Raw genomic sequence first — 19319 nt, 5'->3', positions numbered from 1 at the left:
ACAGTAATACCCCGAGAATTTAGGGAACTGAAGTTCCATAATGATAGCTAAAGTTGCCAGATAGAGTTCTCAACATACCAAGGACTGTCTGAACTGGATATTTGCTCCAGTTTGGCTCTTTAACCACATCAGTTCCCCTCACCCTTTCACATATTTAATTTTCCCATTTTTGCTCACATCCTTTTTCTTCAAGGTTTTCCTATATATTGAATTTTGTGACGAACTGAAAAAAAACACATGAAAAACTCAGGGACAAAAGAGAGAGAAAGAATTAGCAGATGGTATTGTGAAAAGCCAAGATGATATTGTGAAAATTCAGTTAAGAAGCCAAACTAGAGTCAAAACCCGGTGCAGAAAAGCCACAAGTTACAACGTTCAGGGATCTTTGAAGGAATCTATGACATTACAAAACTGAAAAAAAATATTTCAATAGGACTGTAGATTCTTTAAAATTTATCCTTTTTAACAAATGGAATTTCCCTGGTGAGTGCCTCAGTGTACGATTTATCTCACCCTGGATCAATCCAGGGTTGTTGTTGTTTTTTCCAAATTTACGGGAAGTTATGGTCTCAGCCGGTATTATAATATTCACAGCAATATCACTTCCTTCCACCAGAATTGCCATTATATAGCAATAGCCTTTTCAAAATGGTCATACAAACTGACCCTCAACTGGAAGGCTTGGATGAATTACCATTTTTCAGTCTGAGATGTTTAACCTCCACATAAGGGAAGCAAATAGATAAAAGAAGAAAATCTGTTATCTAGAAGGGAGATACAAACAACCATAATAAAACTGCCAACCCACAAACTTTTCCATCAGTAAAAGTCAGGGGGAAGGGAGGGGGAACAGGGTTGTTTCCGGGACAGTTTTAGCTTCACAGGCTACCAGACTGCCTTCCCTCCTGCCCTGGAGGGAGGACAAACTGGGGCCAAGCCCAGCATCAACCATAAGGCAATTTGCTACTATGCAATTTCATCCATGTGTTGCAGTAACTATGACAATGCTATACAACTCATCTGGGCCTGATAGCATTCACACATCTAGTGTTATTTGTCTGGGCCTGGCACTGGTGACCATACAACTCACCTTGTACAACTCACCATACAAAACTTGCTCACACACAACTTTTGTCGCTTAGCCAGATTTTTCCCCTGGGAGGGAAGGAAAGAAAGGTGAGAGCTAGTATAGTAGAATATCAAACTAGGGAGGCCCAAGTTCCAATTGCCACTCTGCTGTTGAAGCTTGCTGTGTGATCTTGGGCCAGTCATTCTCTCAGCATAATCGGTATCACAATCTGTTCTGTTGCACCGTGAACATAAAATGGAGGGGAGCAGAATAATGAAAGCTTCTTTAGGTCCTCATTAGGGAGAAAGTTGGGGTATAAATGAAGTTAAAAATTAATAAAATACAGCTGAAGACTTTGGGACATATAAATGAAAGGTTGGTTAGTGAGTGAGAAGGAGGAAATGAAGCAGGCAATAGGGAAAGGATATGGGGGCTGTCAGGAGGAGGGAAAGAGTGTTGGGAAGGGGCTGAATTGATCCCCTGTAGGAGGGGATACAGGTGGGAGGCTACCTGAAGCAGCAAGAAATGTGGCAGGCTATGAGCAGGACATTGGTCCATTTGGTCTCCTTCCTATAAACTTCATTTCACTCAGATTGCAAGGTGCATACAGTGAGTTCTATGCTTGAGTTTCCTCACTTTTCCTTCATCCAGGACCATACTGGTTATTTTCAGTCTGTATGAACAAAGCCTTGTGCTGCTTTCACATGTTTTCAATGGACCCTATTCAAAGATTCCTATGAATTGTACCCTTTTGTAATTTCCTTGTCCCTTCAAGCACATTCATATCCAGTGAGCCAAACTCTCTTTAGCATGAATCACAGAAAAGAGTCTATTTCAAGTCCTCCTGAGAGCCACCAGACACTAATTCACATAGAAAAGGTCAGTGATAGAGAAGCAAGATCCCCTTTCGTGAAATCTACTCTCACACCTGCAGGCAACAATTCATGACTCATTTTTTCCTTGGCTTCCCTACGTAGCCTTAAACTTTTCATGTGGTTCTAAATACCAGTTACAGTTTTGACATTTTGCAGAGAGTAGGTGATTGGTGTCACACCCCAATTGTTCAGTAACAAGACTCTGGTTCCAGTTGGTTTCTATATTATGAAACAGCATCAGGAAATGAGAATTTAGACTTCCATTGTCAGAACAGAGCATTGTCAATATTGCAAGCACCATTATACCCCAATGTCACCCCTACATTCTGTCATCTTATCCCGCTAACCAGTTCTCATGGTGGAATGGCACCTCTCCAGTCCCACCATCTACTGTAAGGAGAAACCGCCTTCCCCCACTAGGGTCAAAACAATCTACATTCCACACTACTGAGAATGCTGCAATAGCAGGTGGCTAACAAGCTGATAACAAGATCTGAGAAAACTTACCAAATTTATAATGGCATGGTAAATATATGCTCTGTTTCACCCCAAAGAAAAATACATTTGTTCCCTAAAGTTGTCAGAGATTCCGCATGTTAATGTTACATCTGTCTTCAAGTTTTGATATAAAGTGTCTGGGTTGATAGTTTCTCAAAGAAGAAGCGGCACGGATGGTTCTGATGTGCATTTATAAAGTACTGTCAAGTCACAGCTGACTCGTGGCAACTTCAGCAAGGGAGTTTCAAGGCAAGTGAGAAGCAGAGGTGGTTTTCAAGCTTCAGCCTCTGAGGACAAGCATCTTCTAAATTGCACTGATTTCCACCCCACCCCAACCCCCAACCCCAGTGGCTTTCTGCCAAAAGGGGGGGGGCTGGTTTGAGTGCACAACAGGGTTTTTTTCAGTGGTTCAAGTCAGTATGAGTGTCAGTAGCGAATGCATAATAGTTGTTCTTCCTCTACCTTCTATAAATGAGGAAGAGAAAGAGAGTGGGGCAAGCAAGAGAAAGAGAGGAGCCCAGCCCAGTGAGCCACAACCAAGGTAAGGTGCCTGGCAAGACCTTGGGCTAGACAGGCTAGCTTACCTCACAAGGTTGTTGTAAAGATGGAATGCAAGTGAGGAGATCATGCTGCAGTTTCTTCTGAGTCTCCACTGGGAGAAAAGTGGGGCATAAATGAAGTTAATACATTTTTCCTATTTCTGGAAAGCCTGCCTGCTCTTTTTTACTCACATGCCAGAGTTACCTCTCAAAAGTTGGGTGTAGAGGATGAAGATTTTTTTTAAAATGCTACCAGACATCAACATGCACAGGTTTTTTTTTGGGGGGGGGGGGGTATATTTCAAAGAAGGCTGATGCTATTCAAAAATTTGTTTGAATATAGCAATCTTCTGTGTTTGTGTCTGTGTCTAGTTCTGAAGATTTTCTCCTTTCCTCCATTTTATTCTCACAACAATCTTGTAAAGTAGATTAGGTTGAGAGCATGTGATGAGCCCAGTATCACCCAACAAGTTTCTGTGGCAGAACAGGGATTCGAACATGTGTCCCTCACATCCTACTCTGGCACTCTAACCTCTGCATCGTCACTTGCAGTGTGGGATCTGTCACCATCATTTTTCTCACCTTCTCCATGACTCAGATTAGGAAATTCATGTACTCACAGGGCTCCTCCATTTTCGCATTATCCCTTATATATGCTATTTTTTTTTAAAGTGTCCAGACATTTCACAAAGCTGCACGCATAGCATGATGAGTTTTAAAAGCTTGGAAACCAAGTGTGGCGCTCTCTCAAGGATATTAGTTAGGGGAAAGGACTCCTGACTCCTAAATTTAAAGCTAAATATAAATCCTTTGTAGTGCAAATTGCCATTGAGTCGCACAGGCGGCAGGATGGGTAGCTAGGAAGAGAGCAGTTTTATGTTCTCAGGGTGGGAGGGAGTGCAATTTCAGTGCTTGCTCTGGGCGCCATTTTCTATAGATACACTCCTGCCTATTCTGTTTGAAACGCTCTTTTATTTAAGATATTGCTTCATGAATGTAGGGGTTTTCCACCGTGGGCTGAATCAGCAGCTCTATAAATCCCCACATGGAGGCTTAGAACATGAAAAGTATTTGAATTTCCTGCTCATTATGAATGGATTTTCACTACAGATGAGGATATTTAAAAGATCACATCTCTCATTTGTAGAAGTGATATTAAAATAGCTGTCATTGAAATCTTTAATTTTTAATCTGAAAAGCTGCTGAAAAGAACTGTATTAAGAAGGAATTATTAGCAAAAACCATGGAAGAAATCTTCTATACATGCTTTTTAGCAATTAATATTAATCCCTTTCGCTTTTTAATCACTGTTGAGAAAAGGCAAATTGTGTTTAAGAATACAGAGCCATCTGCAGCGCATATCCTATCACATTTTTCTGACCTCAGAGACTTGCAAACTCAATTTTGGAATAAATTTTTATTAGTTTACAGTATTGGTGTTCTGGCTTTCCAGTAAGTCTCACAGTGGCTAACAGCGAAATATTTTTAAACTACTTTTTAAAGTACAGTAACAGTTGGTTAATTTAAACATTAATTTTAGGGTTCAGTGCAGACGTTATAGCAAGTATAGTGCCTGTGCCAAAGTATTATACATTCTACAGGATTCAGTAAAACTGCAGCAATTCTCAGCAAAATATTATCTGGACTAAGAGACTTGTCATTCAGGAGACTATTAGGGAAGTACCTGAGTACATAGCACACAGAAGGCCATACCAAAAGTGTTGGTATGCACACCACTAAGGACCTATTCCTGATCAATTCCTTTTATTTTTAATGTATGTATTCAAGGTTGTACAGTGGAACCTCAATTTTCATCGGTAATCCGTTCGAAAACAATAGGCGAAATCTGAAACTGACAAAAACCGAGGATCCATTGAAGCCACTGCTGAAAGCAGTGGGTTGTCAGTTTTCACCGCAAAAGTAGCGCACACACACTGGCAAAAACTGACGAAAACTGAAGCAATGAACAAAAACAGAGGCAAAAATTTCGCCCAAAGAATCAGCAAAAACTGAACCCAACAATATCCGATGGCGACAAAAACCGAGGTTCCACTGTAGTTCTGAATTTGGCATTAATTCGTTTTTAATCACTACCGTGGCCTGGTCCTGCACTACTGATCACTACTCTGGGTTGGAATATTGATTTTCTTCTGTTTTGTTCTTTCCTTTTCCTGCCCACAACTACCAGCTTCATGGATGCCTTCCGTTGTAAGAATTTGGCAGCCTTTACTAGTCTGGGGCGAAAACATGTATGCAAAAGCACTTGCAGTGATGCAGTAAATATATATAAAAGAAGCTAAATATGAGCATTCCAGTACTAAACAGGCAGTGCAGTCAAGTGAGAAGCATTGTGCTTCCTGATCTGTGCAGTCCCACATATGGGTTATGAGCTGGCACAGAACCCATTATGGGACTATGCAGATGACCACTCAAAGAGCATCAGTTACTGGTAAGAAACCTGATTTTATTGGAAGACATAAATTTGGGCACTTATCTCAGGTATCCTAATGGCTACAGATAAGGTACCACAATACCCCTATCTCTCTCGATGCACACAGTCCATTTAAAATGTGTTTTTCTGAGCAATAACTGATGTCTGCATTTTTTTTTATTTCAAGCAACCATATTCACTAGATGCCTTTAGGCCCAACAGTATCTGGAGGTAACTTTGCATGGAGCAAAAACAGACAAAACATTGGCTAAGAAACTCATTTTAAATGAGAACTATGTGAATCAAGAGATGTAAATATATACCACTTTATTTATTTATTTATTTATTGGATTTAATAGACTGCCCACTCCTGAAGGGCTCTGGGCGATGTACAACTTAGGGATAAAAACACCATAAAACTTTAGAACAACACAAACCTGAGGGCTAAAACAAGTCAGATGGCAAACTATAGTGATATGTACATATGCATATTTACCACTAGGCATATTCACTATGTACCACTAAACACCCTCTCAAAGGAGGCAGCTTTGATTGAAATCTAATTAAAGTTGTGATAAACCAGTGATAAACCATTTCGTCCATTATACTGGTTAATAGAGAAATGTTTGTGACCACACCGAGGACAAACATATGTACCAAGACATTCACGGAATGCAGTTCTACTGTTAGGCATTCATGCTTGTCTCTCAAGTCACATCTTCAAACTCTCTTTGCATATTTTTTTTTCTTTGCTGGTGCAGCCCAGAGCAGTGTATTGCAAAGATGTCTTAGACATTGAACAATTTTCAACTGTCAAGGGAGTGAACCTGGACCAAACAGATGACGACTTTTATTCCAAGTTTTCCACAGGCTGTGTCTCGATTCCATGGCAAAATGAGGTAACAATTTTTTTTCACTTGTCTCCTTTAATGTCTTCCTTATCGGGCTTCTAAACTTTCATAAACAGCAAATATGTACTTTGAAGTACTCTAATGGATTTCAGAGTAATTTTCTTTCCTGGGCTTGGGGCATGATCTCCCAAAAATAGTCATGAAAGCAAGAATGTCAGATGATTTGGTACTTAGCTGTGCAGATTTGAAGGGTGTGCACTTCAGCAGCGGCCTATTAAAATGAGGATAGATTGCTTCTTGGCCTTCTGGCGAAGATCAAGGATGAATGCTGTTCGTATCATCAGTTTGTTCTTTCATGTTTAATAATGGATACATTTTCTATTTGAGGAGGTGCATATTAAATTGTTTTTGGTACAAGGAGATGGTTGGGAATCAGGTTCCACTCTTCCTAATGAGTGTTCCTGAAGTAGTACATTTCCTCCTCCAGATTTCTGTCCAAGAGTGCCTGTAAAATACTTATTGATTTGCTTTGCTAAAAAAAATTAAATAAATGACCCCATCCCCAAATAAGTAATTATGTTCCTTTCTGTTTTTTATTATAATGAGAATGTTCCTGTCTAAATGTTTTATTATAATGAGAACTTAAGAAGACCCTCCAGGTTCCCCAGAGAACTGATCCCAGCCACTTCTAAAGGAACTGGTTTTATTTACACATAATACAACTTGGGCTTAGAGACCCTAAGTGCAATAGCTCCAACAGCCTTATCCACAACAGCAATACAGCTTCTTCCTAGGCACCATCAGGAAGTAGATGGCTTCTCCTCCAACATTTCACTCTTCTTTTAACTATTATCCTTTCTAACTTTTTCCATAGGCTTCCACAATCTTTCTGAGCACTTTTGGAATTCTGAAAGTGTGTGATGGTTGTTACCACAAAATACTTGTTGCAGAACTAACTACAAAATAGTTTAAGAACACCCTGGAACAAGTGGTTCTGGTGGGTTTTCCGGGCTGTGTGGCCGTGGTCTGGTGGCCCGGAAAACCCACCAGAACCAGTTGAATCCGGCCATGAAAGCCTTCAACAATACACCTTGGAACGAGCTGATATCATTTCCAGTTATGCAGCCAGAAGTGCAGGACACCATTTGCATAAGCCTATCCACCTCCCCTCCACCTTCACAGAGTTCAAAGAATAAATGGGACTGGGTGTGCAGTGTTTTATTTCCTCCCCCACCCCCCGCCTCTTGCTCTCTCTTTTATTCTTTTTCTTTCTCCAACATCCAAGAGGGTTCAACATAAACAAGTAAAGCATTTCTCTGTTTATTCCTTGCCCTGGCTTTGAGGGAAAGTGCTTTGCTTCCTCCTGCTGAGTTCCAGCTGACAGGGAAACAAAGAAAGAGAGATGCTGGACCCTGTCTGCCCGCCTGCCCTGACTCCTTTGTTTCATTGCTATACAGCTGATTGGGGGCTGCTAGTTTCTATGGGTTCCATACTGTTATTCTATAGAGCTAATTGGGGCACTGTGCCATCTATGCCAGGCTCCCTCCAGAGTGGGTACCACAGCAAGTACCTTGGCACCTACAGGCAATGCTTTGGGAAATCTGCTTCTCACACTTTTCACTAAGACCTCAGGCATGCTCATTTCAGAGCATAGATCAGCTTTTAACAAAGAACAACTTTCTCTTGCAAAGAGACATACGCTATTTTTCACTTACATGACCTAGCCAATGTATATGTGACTGAGAAAGTACTTTTCCCAAGACCACATATGACAAAATACAAATGAATACTATCTGAATACTTTTTTGTCTTTGACTCTATCCCAGTGATGGCGAACCTTTTCAAGACTGAGTGCCCAAATTGCAACCCAAAACCCACTTATTTATCATAAAGTGCCAACACGGCAATTTAACCTGAATACTGAGGTTTTAGTTTAGAAAAAACAGTTGGCTCCGAGGCATGTGTTACTTAGGAGTAAGCTTGGTGGTAGTGATGGCTTTGCTTTGAAGCAGTCATGCAACTCTTCCAATGGGTGAATCACGACCCTAGGAGGGTTTACTCAGAAGCAAAACCCATTGCCAGCAACCAAGCTTACTACCAGGTAAAGGGTCGTGTTTTAGTTCTTCGCATGAAAATCAGTGGGGTTTAACAGTGCTTAACAGGGTTACCTACACTGCTTCCCCAAAACTAGGTCTTAGGTTTAATGCTAATAATTGAGCCCAACGGCCCAGGCCAGCCTAGATGTGGGGGGGCACTCTGTGCGTGCCCACAGAGAGGGCCCACAGAGATGGCTCTGAGTGCCACCTCTGGCACCCATACCATAGGTTCGCCATCACTGCTCTATCCGCATAAACCAGTTAAATTGTTGCCTGCCACACATTTTTCCTATTGTATCAAATTTACACAAAACTACTGATGGTGTTATCTTAAAAAACCAACATATAGAAGCATATGTGGCAGCATGTATGTAGTTTAAACTGTGAAACATAACAAAATACTTTGATGTTTGCATGGCCATCCTTTGAAGACCTGGAATATAATATGGAGCATGCATCATAAGTCACTCTTGCTTATTGGCTGTAATGTTTTATAGTCTAGGTTATATAGACTAATTTTATATAGACTAATTTTACTTTTTAAAACTGTGGCTAATGTGGCTATTGATGATTTGACATTCAGACCTCTTCAAGATCTGTGATTCAGTTTTCCAGACAGGGGGTTCAGTTGACCTTTTATGAATGAACCCATAAGTGTGTTGGGATTGGCCACTGTATGTGTATATATCCTCCTCCTTTTGAACTCCCTTAGGGGTTTGGGCAAGCTTTCCAAAGCCCTTTGGAATGATTGCTGCACCCCTGATGCTCACCTAATTTATTGAAAAGCATCTTTGAACATACATGTTGGACATTTTTCTTCTACAGTGAGTTTTATGGCTGAGTGGGCATTTGAACCTGGTTCTCCCACATCCCAGTCCAACACTCTAATCCCTTGGTCATATTTGTTACAGAAACTTTATGTGATGTTTCCTTGTATGTAACTTTTTATGGTTACTATGCATAAGAGAGGCAATTTTAGCCAAGATAAATGAGGATGCTATCTTTCTCAGAAAGTCAGGATAAATTAATCTGAATCTTTGAAAATGCCATTACATGATATACTCAATTGCTAAAGAATTTGTTCTGGATGAGGTACAATTTTTAAAAGTCCAGAATATGAACTGGTGTTAGCATTGCTATGTCACGTATCACATCCTTCATTATCCCAAAGTTTTATTGGCCTTGTAGTAGAAAATGCTGACAAAAAACAATTCCGTGATAAATTATATTAGATCACTGCCCCTTGTTGGAGTAGTTCTTTGTCATCAAAACCCATAATTCCCTCACTATGAGAACATGGTGGCAATTTTTTTCCACATTTTGTTGATTTGCTAGTATGCTGGCAGAGTAGGGTTGCCAGGTCCTCCCACCGACCCCTGGTGGGGGATGGGGGGTAGGGTTGCCAGGTCCAGGTTGGGGAACTCTTGGAGATTTGGAGTTTGACCCTAGAGAGGACAAGGACTTCGGTCAGGTACAGTGCCATAGAGTCCATTCTTCAAAGCATACATTTTCTAAAGGGGAACTGATCTCTGTAGTCTGGAGATGAGCTGTAATTCCTCAGGAACCCCAAGTCCCTCCTGGTGTTAGGGATCCCTATGGCATAGTATCATGGGAGCCAATAAACATGGTAAAATAGTAAATACTGCCTCATCTATATATATAAAAAGCTAACAGTGACTTTGTTAGTCACTCTCGAACGCCAAAGCGGCTGGACGGATCGCCCCCAAATTTTCACATGACGTCCCTCCCTGTTGCGAGCAGGTAATCGGACCTTCAAATTGCCGAAAGTCCATACCTGAGCCAGGTAAAACATCTTTTTCCTGGCACACCAGGCCATGAAGCTGGCTCTGTTTAGAATGTTCACAGAGATGGCCAGAGATGAGCAGTGAAAACAGTAAATAGGTAATACTGTTAAGTAATACGACTGGAAATGAAACACATACACACTTCTGAATCTGACAAATATTGATTTTGTCGATTTGAAAATGTTTCAAGTGCCACCATAGTGTTTTCAAAATGGCATCCAGGGTGCTAGTTATCACTGGGACAACCTCAACAGGTTTGTGTCTTCGTTGCTGAATCTTGATTTTCAAATCGTGGTATTCAGTGACCTTCTCACACTCTTTTTCATCCACCCTGTTAGATAGGAAGCTATGCTCTGTCACTGATCCTGCAGGAAGCATACCATTGCTTCTTGCCTGGCTAGACTCAGCATTTCTTTAAGTAAACCGTATTGTGGGGAATGTAGGCATGATAAATACTAATCAGTTCCTCATAGCCTGATCTTATACATGTTTAATCAGAAGTGAATCTCACTAAGTTCAGTTGCCTTGCTGCCAAATTCCACATGGGATTGTAGCATAAAGTACAAAGGACATGAAGATCACAACCTGCCTTAATAGCACCCTTAATACAACAGCCACAGTAAAATGCTACTGATTGTATTCAGATAAGTGACCAGTAACCAGTCTGTCGTCCTCCCTAATTGACTGCTGCTTCTTTACCTTCTTTAAGCCATGTATTCTTTGGAGGAATTGAGAGTTTGGGACCAATACAACTTTAACTGGTACATTTTTTCCTGTTTTACTAGATGATAGAAACAGAGTGCTTTAAAGAACTAAATATATTTGGACCAAATGGTACTATCTCACCAGATCTTAACAGAAACTACCCACCAGAACCACCTAAGAAAGGATTGCTCCATAGAATATTTAAACGCCAGGTGAGCACTATTTGTATGTGAGTAAGATCCATTGTAAATGCAAGCGATGCCCATGTACCACCTGTTTATCTTTGGCAATTTGCCGGCCCCCTCCCAGGGTTGGGACCGGATTCCATCTATCAATTTGAGGATGGGATGTATTGTTGCTACTGTTTTTAACTGGATTTTAATGATGTTATTTGATTTGTTTGTATTTGTCTTTTGTTGTCTTTTGTTTAATTTGTATACTGCTCTGGCTCCGTTTCTAATATTGAAACAGGCTCCGTTTCTAATATTGAAACAGACACATTGTTTTGATTCAAATTCTAAATGCATTAATAACACTTTGTCACAGAAGGATTTGCAATTATTACCCCTGATAAACATTTTATGAAAATGCAGTTTAGGAAGTTTTGCAGAATTTTGGAGGACATGCATTTCTTACATCAGCATCTGTGTTCAGACATGAGAATTAAAGTTAGAAATTTAGATTCATTTTTCCATAAATACAGACTGACACATTTTCTTTTCAAATATACACTGATAAGTTCTCAAATGAGTTCTTTCAGCTGACAAGAAGTGACAGGTTTCCACTTGATGGAAAGTCTATAACTTGCTTATAATGCAAACTCTTTTACTCTATAAACAGTCTACTGTTTTGAACTACAAAAGGTGTCCTACTTTTACTTCACTGTTGTCAGGATCATGTATATACAGCGCAGTCTTGAAAGTGATCAATATAGAGATAATGTCTTCCTCCTTTTAAGGAAATATCCCTGTTTCATAATGAAAATGAGAATCAGGGCTTTCAAGAGCAGTACGGTACTAAATCTTCTTCAGTCAGTTCAAATTTGGTTAGCAGGAATGCCCCAGTAGAAGAGGTTAGCAATAAGAGAGTCATTCATATTGAGGTGAGATTATAGACAGCTGTGAGATTTATCCCGTGATGTAGTTCTAAGGGATTTATAGTGATGCAAGACATGGAGATGTCATCAGGACAGGCAGGTTCGAGGTATTCAGCTGGAAAAAGGGAAGAGAAGCAATATTCAAAACAGGGTTGTATCAATGATGTTTTTAAACCTATTTAGATTTACAGGCAAGCTCATATGAGATGCTCAGAGCACATCCTACTATACAAAAGGCAAGTTGTGTTCCCAACCACTCACTCCTTAAAGCGAAGGACTCTGATTATAGTAGTGCAAAGGGCACTGTTTCCTGAGCAGAGTGGCCAACTGGACTACGCCTCCCACAATCCTTTGCTTTAACAACACAGTTGTCACCGATACACCTTCCCTCCCCAAGAAATGCAGTTTTCTCTCTTACACACAAAGCCTCAGTCTCATATCCTCTTCCAAAAGCCCCCCACCGGTCTCCTTAGCTGGGGAAAGCACCCGGGACCAGGCCTGTTCACAGCGTTCATTCAAAGCCACCCCTCTGGCCCCCCACAGCTTGAAAGGAGACCATTAGAAGTAGCATCTACCAGGCCTCTCCACCTTCCATCACCCAGTGCAACTCCGGTTCTGCACATGGAGAGGAGGTGGGGCTACCCTGAGGAGTGGCTGTGCACCATCCATAGTAAATGGGGGGAGTGATCAGGGAGGGAAGCAAAGATGTTACTAGCAGCAAGGCTCTCATCACCCAGTCAGTGGCCCATTCCAACCAGGCCAACAAGAAGCTCATAAACACCCTCCCCAGCAGTTTTCCTGAGCTCACTGTGTTCATTTGCATAACAGGTTTTATTGCTAGTAAAATAATAAACTCCATATATAGAATTAAATTTTAACAGTGTTCAATGGCCTCCTTTCCCACACCCCAGGATTGCAAAAAAATCTCCCTTTTCTGTAACCATCTATATTGTGTGGACTTTTAAATCCACACACTGGAAGAAGTTCAGAATGAGATGTGTAGGTGTGAAATATCCTTTAAATCTAATTTAAAAAAAATATATTTTCACCTCTTTTAGCACCAGAACAATTCCAAGAGTTCTCCAAATTCAAAATCCAGTTTAAATCATCATATAAATTCCAACCACGTAAGTTCAAATTCCACTGGAAGCAGCTAGTTCAACCTGTTTTTTTGTGAACCTTCACTTCATGTCCTTCCACTATACCATATGGAGCTTCAAGGATGAGACAGCATCCCTCATTGAGCTAGAAGATCAACAGTCTCCTCCTGTGGGAGAAATTTCCCTCTGTTCCTTCCAGTGGAGCCTCCCATTTAAGAAGAAATTTTCTCTCAGGTTTGTTTTGGAGGTGGCACTAGAAGTCATGGGACTCAATGTTGTCTCTGTAGGACATTGCAATAGAAACCAGAGTATGACAACATGCACGTATTTAAAATAGCATCATACCTAGAACTGAATTTTGTCCTTATTATTTTTAAAGAAAAGGTTTTGTAAATTTCTCTATTGTCTCAGTTTACATTTTGTACATTTGTATTTAAATGAAAGTCAGACTTGGGGATGTATATTTTCGAGCAGCAGCTTGTAAAGCCATGTTGTTTTAAGACTTTTTTTAAAGAGAAAAAGTGATTCAAGACATCCGATCCTCAAAATTAGATTGCTTTTTCCAGATTTAGAAAATTATTCATGTTTCACTTTTCCACATTGGGTCTGTTGACATGAATGTTTTATGGTATACTTAATTTTTCCCCATTTGTCTATATGGTTTACAGCAACACTGCAGATGAGTGTCTTCCCTCTGTTTCATTAAAATTCTTGCTTTTAAATGCAGTCAATTTTCATCATCTCCCAGGCCAATAAACTCTGTCTGAGGTTCATGACGTCATGGGACCAATGCTGTTGATATTTGCACTTTTTGTAGTTAGTCTATCTTGTTGCTAGAAAGTTAACCCTTCCCACTCAGTTGCCAATGTGAAGAACAAATGCTTATGAATGCAAGCACAGAAAACTGGTATCTCTCTGTTCTTCACATGTGAAACTTAATCTTTGCTGCTCCCATCAGAAAGATGCCAAGAGACTGGCTTGATAGCTTCATCTCTGAGACTTGGATTTCAACTTCATTTTGGGTTTGCAAAGCCATCTGGAGTGAGTGATGGATAAACACTGCATGTGCTGAAATCCTGATTTGATTCCTGAGTTCCCATTGCACTGATCTACATACAGCTCCTGATGTTCCCTACCCACCTACTCCCTACACTGCAAATTGGGGCCAGAACAAAATGCAAATGGTTGGTGTGATCCTCAGTTGCTCCTCATCATACCTGCTGTTGCAGTTGCAACTCATTTTGCTTCTACGTGATGAAGGAGTGGAAATTAAGAACTCAGCTCAGCTCTTAACTGAATCTTCCTCATGTACAGTATTTCTTTTCTATTCCATTACCATTTTACCAGGGACTTGCACAGATGGAAAATATGTCTGTATTTTGCTTTCTTGCCAAATGTTTTGGGGAAATTACCTTTGGAGCATTATGATGGCTTTTGAGAAATTAGACTACCTCATGCAACTCTTTCTAATCAATGAGGTATGACTAAATCACGTGGATTCTCTTTACTCTGATGAGATGGCTAAAATTTCTGACATTTGCATAAGATACTGAAGAATTAATAACATGATCGTATGGGTGGTCAAAAATAATCTTGGTCTCTTGAAGCAGGGTGGAAGAGAGGAATATCCGTTTTTGCCACTGTCTTATGGATAAACATCCATCCAAGCAGATTTAATAGTTAAATGCTTAAGCATTAAAGAAACGATAACAAGTGATTCTAATTGGCTTCTAAATTTCTTTGGTAGATTACATGCAAGTATTATAACTTCAGTTGATACAAATATCAATTTAAAAATTCAATGCATCAAATTAAAGCAGTGAAAAGGAAAAGAAGAGATCCTTTCCAAAAACAGACATTTACAGGCCTTCCCAGTTAGGGAAAGTGTCATTGCTGTTCCCTCTCTCACTCATCCTCCCACCAAAATGTAGACCAAAATGTGGCCTTTTTCCTTCTTCCATCTCCACTTGGTTGGTTTCTCCTCTCCTATATCCTGTTTTTTGCCCCCTCTTGGAGTTAACTGGAAGAGAACCTGAAGGCTTCCATAGCTGACCTACCTGATAGGCCCTTCTGCACATGCAGAATAATGCACTTTCAATCCACTTTCAATCCACTTTGCAGCTGGATTTTACTGTGCATAATAGCAAAATCCACTTGCAAACAACTGTGAAAGTGGATTGAAAATGCACTATTCTTCATGTGCGGAAGGGACCATATAGAGCCCCTTTTTAAAAGAATATCCAGAAGTTGTTGATTTTGCTTGATCTGGTCCACTATTCTTTCACCAATGTCTACAAAGTTCTTTCAGAAGTACCATGACATGCTACAACAATAAGAATGCAACTTAGTCCCATTTTATAGAATATTAGTTTTTTTAAAACAAAAGCTGAAGGAAGACTCTCATGACTTGCCTTATATTACAAAACTCTTAAAACTGGAAGCCTAGTATTCTCCCTCTGTAAATGTTCATGAATTTCAATTTTGTTCAAGACCTTGTTCTAAGAACAGGGGTTTGAAAGAAAGAATATCAAGTTTATTGTATGCTTCTCCTTCATATAAGAAGCCCTGAGATTCTGGACAATCCCTTACTTGACTTTCAGTTCTTTCTGTCCTTGATCAAATCAGTTGTTTTGTGGTTGTCCAGTATTTTGTCTGGAGATAAAAAATGTAATTGCATGGCAGCTTCCAGCGGGGAAAAAAGCAGAATTCAGTGGAATCAAGATGGCCCATGGGAGGCTGATGCAAAGTCACTATGAATTAAATGCACTTGTTATAACTTGGGTTTTTTTAAATCATTTTTATTAATTTTATAATATTTGCATCAAAACTACAGCATGGGAAGGAAAAGATACCATTGATCCAGTCACCCCAAACGTCTTACAAAACAAAAGTTAATACTACGTAAACTGCAAAGATTATATATAACTAAATGACTTCTCACCCACACCCTGCTGTCGACCCTAACCATCTCATTTCTTCATGGTTTATTAACTTCCAAGCCCAACTTAGATTCCTCTTTTCTTTTTTGGAGGGTATATATATATACCTTTTCTAATTTATCAACTTTACAATTGAGGGAATTGATAAAAAAATAAAATAAAAACATCTGATCCTCGTAATCTAGTTTCCCATAGTCAAAGGTCCCCCCCCTTTTAACATAAACATAAGATTCTCTCTTTTATCCCCCTTCTTTAACCTTATAACAGAATTTACCCGTCTACGTTTATTTATCATTTGCCTCCAAGAGACCCAATTTACTTCCCTCCTTTTTGTATATTTAATTGATCTTACAAAACATTTTCATTTAGAGTCTTTTTAAATTTTCATACAGATCTCTCTGACACTTGTTATTGAAGTAATTTTTTGCTGTTGTCCTTTGTAAGTAAAGAAAACTCCTTCCCAACTAACCCATGCAAATCTTTTCTGGTTCTTTTCTGGTTCTTTCTCAGAATGTCCACCAGAAACGCATAGTCTTTCCTTTTCTGTAGGACTCTTAAGGTTGTCAGTGTTATCACTTGTTATCTTTATTGCTTCTTTTCTTTATCTGGCTGAGGTCCAATCGTGCATCCTTTGTGTAAACCCAGCGAGTTACTTTATGAAGGATAGAGCTTTATATATCACAGTCCCTGCAGAGGTGCTATGAGATGTGTTCAGCTGTTGCGGGACTCTAGCATCAGCAACTGTGTAAGACTTTTGCCTTGTTAATATTAAAATTCATCAGTATGGAAAAAAGGATAAAAGTGGCACCATACATATTCTGATTGCAGAGGCTGTGTTCCAGAGACCCGTGCATCCAGGAACAGACTGTTGTGTGTGCATCATTTTCTCCCTGTCCTCAGTTTAACACGTGGTTAGCGTTATTATTCATGTTTTGGGATAGGAAAGTAGGTGCTGGATTCATCCCCCCTTCATCATGAATATTCTTCAGCATCTCTGTGAAGCAGAGTAAAGCAGAAATCCAGTGGTACCTTCACAGACTATTAAAATTTATTCTAGCAGAAGCTTTGGTGAATCAGAGCTGACATCATCAGATGAAGTGGAGTGCCAGATGTTCAAGATCTCAAAGGATGTCAGAAAAGAATGGTAGATGCTCTGCTTCAACAAAAATTTGTCAAGTGCCATTAGAAAAAGGAGAACATGTTCATATTTTGACGGGGTGTGTGGCAACACGTTCCATCCCTCTTCTGCACATGAGGGATCTGACGCAGTAGGGCAAGATGCGCTGAAGCCTCTTTTCACAAGCAGATTGCCTTTGCTGGATTGGGACCTCTGCATAACGAAGCGGAGAAGAAACTCTTCCTACACTACACACATGTATTTGAAAGAGGATGACGCTTGATTGCTGAACCTTAGGAATATACTTCAGCATATCTAGTGCCATATGATTAAAATCAAAGAATGCCAAAAAGAATTTCAGATTCTCTGTCCTTCAGCAAACAGCAAAAATGTTGCAAGGAAGATAGAGAATAAGTCTTCTTGTTTCTGCTCTTGCTTGCCACTCATGGACAGTCTTATGGATCCTTACATTTTTCACCTCTGCCAAGGAGGGAATGGATAAACTTCACAGATGCATTTTCAAAACTTTTATGACCCCATGATGTAGTTGACCATAGGTGATTGTTGATTAAATTGGTAGACAAATATCCACATTAGAACTAGCCTTTATCACTGACTTTCTAAAAAAATCACATTTGCTAATCGCACAAATATATCAAGGAACCTGTTCAGAACACATATTCAAGAAACAATTATTTCAAAAACTTCTTATACCATAGTCTCTGTAAAGAACAGATACTTCTATAATATTTTTTTCATAATCAAATTATACATTTATAATAAATGGAACCAAATGTTCTCAAGTAGAAAAATTAGTGGCGTTTGGTATTGTAAAATAATAATATTAATGATAATAACAATAATAATAGAATCCAAAAGGTTTTTCATTTTGTTTTAATTTTCAGGGAATTTCTTACATTGTAGAATGACAATTGTTTTCATTTTGAGGTTGTTACAATAATTGCTTCTGTGTTTTCTGGCTGCTTGAATTCTTCATACCTGTCTAATAATGTTGCAGTGCTGCTGTATCTAGATCAAACCACTGTTTTGTTTTCCAATTTGTTTTGGGATTTTTTTAAAGAAAAATAAATTCCTTTATTTAAGTATATGCAAAGCTTCTTTCTGTTCAATTTCTCTCAATGGTCCTTTTCCCTGTCATGTATTCATTTAAAAAAACAGTACTTGATCCTTTTCCCAGCCAAACTACTGAAAACATTGCTGTGAAGCCATCAGGTACAATTTGACCAGTGTGAATCACATTTAATTTTTGCTGAGTTTAGTGGAAGAGTGAAGTAAATCTCTCCAGAGATATCAATTGAATTTGATTCTTGTGTTGCTTGTTTGAGTTATGCCCATTAGGGGCAAATTACAACCAAGCTCATTGTGACATTGGGATTCTGTGATTTACTCCTCTGATATATAATTCTGGATACACATTTGTACCCCACCTGCCTTTACCCCTAACAGACTTCCTATAGACTTTTTTTGGTTCTGGCAAAGAAATAAGACAGTTACTGGGGTGCTGTGTGGTTTCCGGGCTGTATGGCCATGTTCTAGCTTCTAGCAGCATTCTCTCCTGACGTTTCGCCTGCATCTGTGGCTGGCATCTTCAGAGGATTCAGATCCTCTGAACATGCCAGCCACAGATGCAGGCGAAGCGTCAGGAGAGAATGCTGCTGGAACACGGCATACAGCCCGGAAACCACACAGCACCCCAGTGATTCCGGCCATGAAAGCCTTCGACAAGACAGTTACTTCTATTTTTCTGGTCTTTTTCTCTGCTAGGGCTAAGGTGGTGAGAGAAATGCTTCAAGCATCAGCTTATGGCATGTAAAGCATAGAGTTTAGCTCTCCTGACCTTTCTTTCTTTACCTAGGAATTAGAGTTTGCCTGCCTTTGTTTTCCCTCATGGGCAGTGGTGGGATTCAAAAATTTTAGTAACAGGTTCCCATGGTGGTGGGATTCAAACTGTGGCGTAGCGCCAGTGGGGCTGGGCGGGGCACAATGGGGGCGTGGCCAGGCATTCTGGGGCGGGGCATTCCTGGGCAGGGCTGTTGCAAGGACGCAGCCGCTGCGCCGGTCCTTGGGTGGGAAACGAATGCACGCAGGCTGCCACGCATGCCGATGCACCTCCTGCTAGGCTGCTTCAAGTTCTGCGCACTACTGCTGAGAGGAGGGGCATAACTAAGGCAAAAATC

General features: G+C 40.0%; 1 protein-coding gene across 3 annotated transcripts in view; it reads left to right on the top strand.

Moving 5' to 3' along the window:
• GRK5 (G protein-coupled receptor kinase 5) overlaps nucleotides 1-19319 on the top strand; it is a 201563-nt gene that overhangs the window by 181184 nt on the left and 1060 nt on the right. For 2 of the 3 annotated variants that reach the window (XM_048505124.1, XM_048505126.1), the window contains 3 exons: nucleotides 6174-6311; nucleotides 10950-11081; nucleotides 13024-18229. In XM_048505124.1, the coding sequence (XP_048361081.1) occupies nucleotides 6174-6311; nucleotides 10950-11081; nucleotides 13024-13122 (369 nt within the window). In that variant the 3' untranslated portion in view covers nucleotides 13123-18229. Of the gene's footprint in view, nucleotides 1-6173; nucleotides 6312-10949; nucleotides 11082-13023; nucleotides 18230-19319 lie in introns of those variants that run through there. The other variant, XM_048505125.1, reaches the window with a different exon arrangement.

The sequence above is a fragment of the Sphaerodactylus townsendi genome, linkage group LG08 (assembly GCF_021028975.2).
Source record: "Sphaerodactylus townsendi isolate TG3544 linkage group LG08, MPM_Stown_v2.3, whole genome shotgun sequence".
NCBI lineage: Eukaryota > Metazoa > Chordata > Lepidosauria > Squamata > Sphaerodactylidae > Sphaerodactylus > Sphaerodactylus townsendi.
This window is presented reverse-complemented; position numbering and strand designations above follow the sequence as displayed.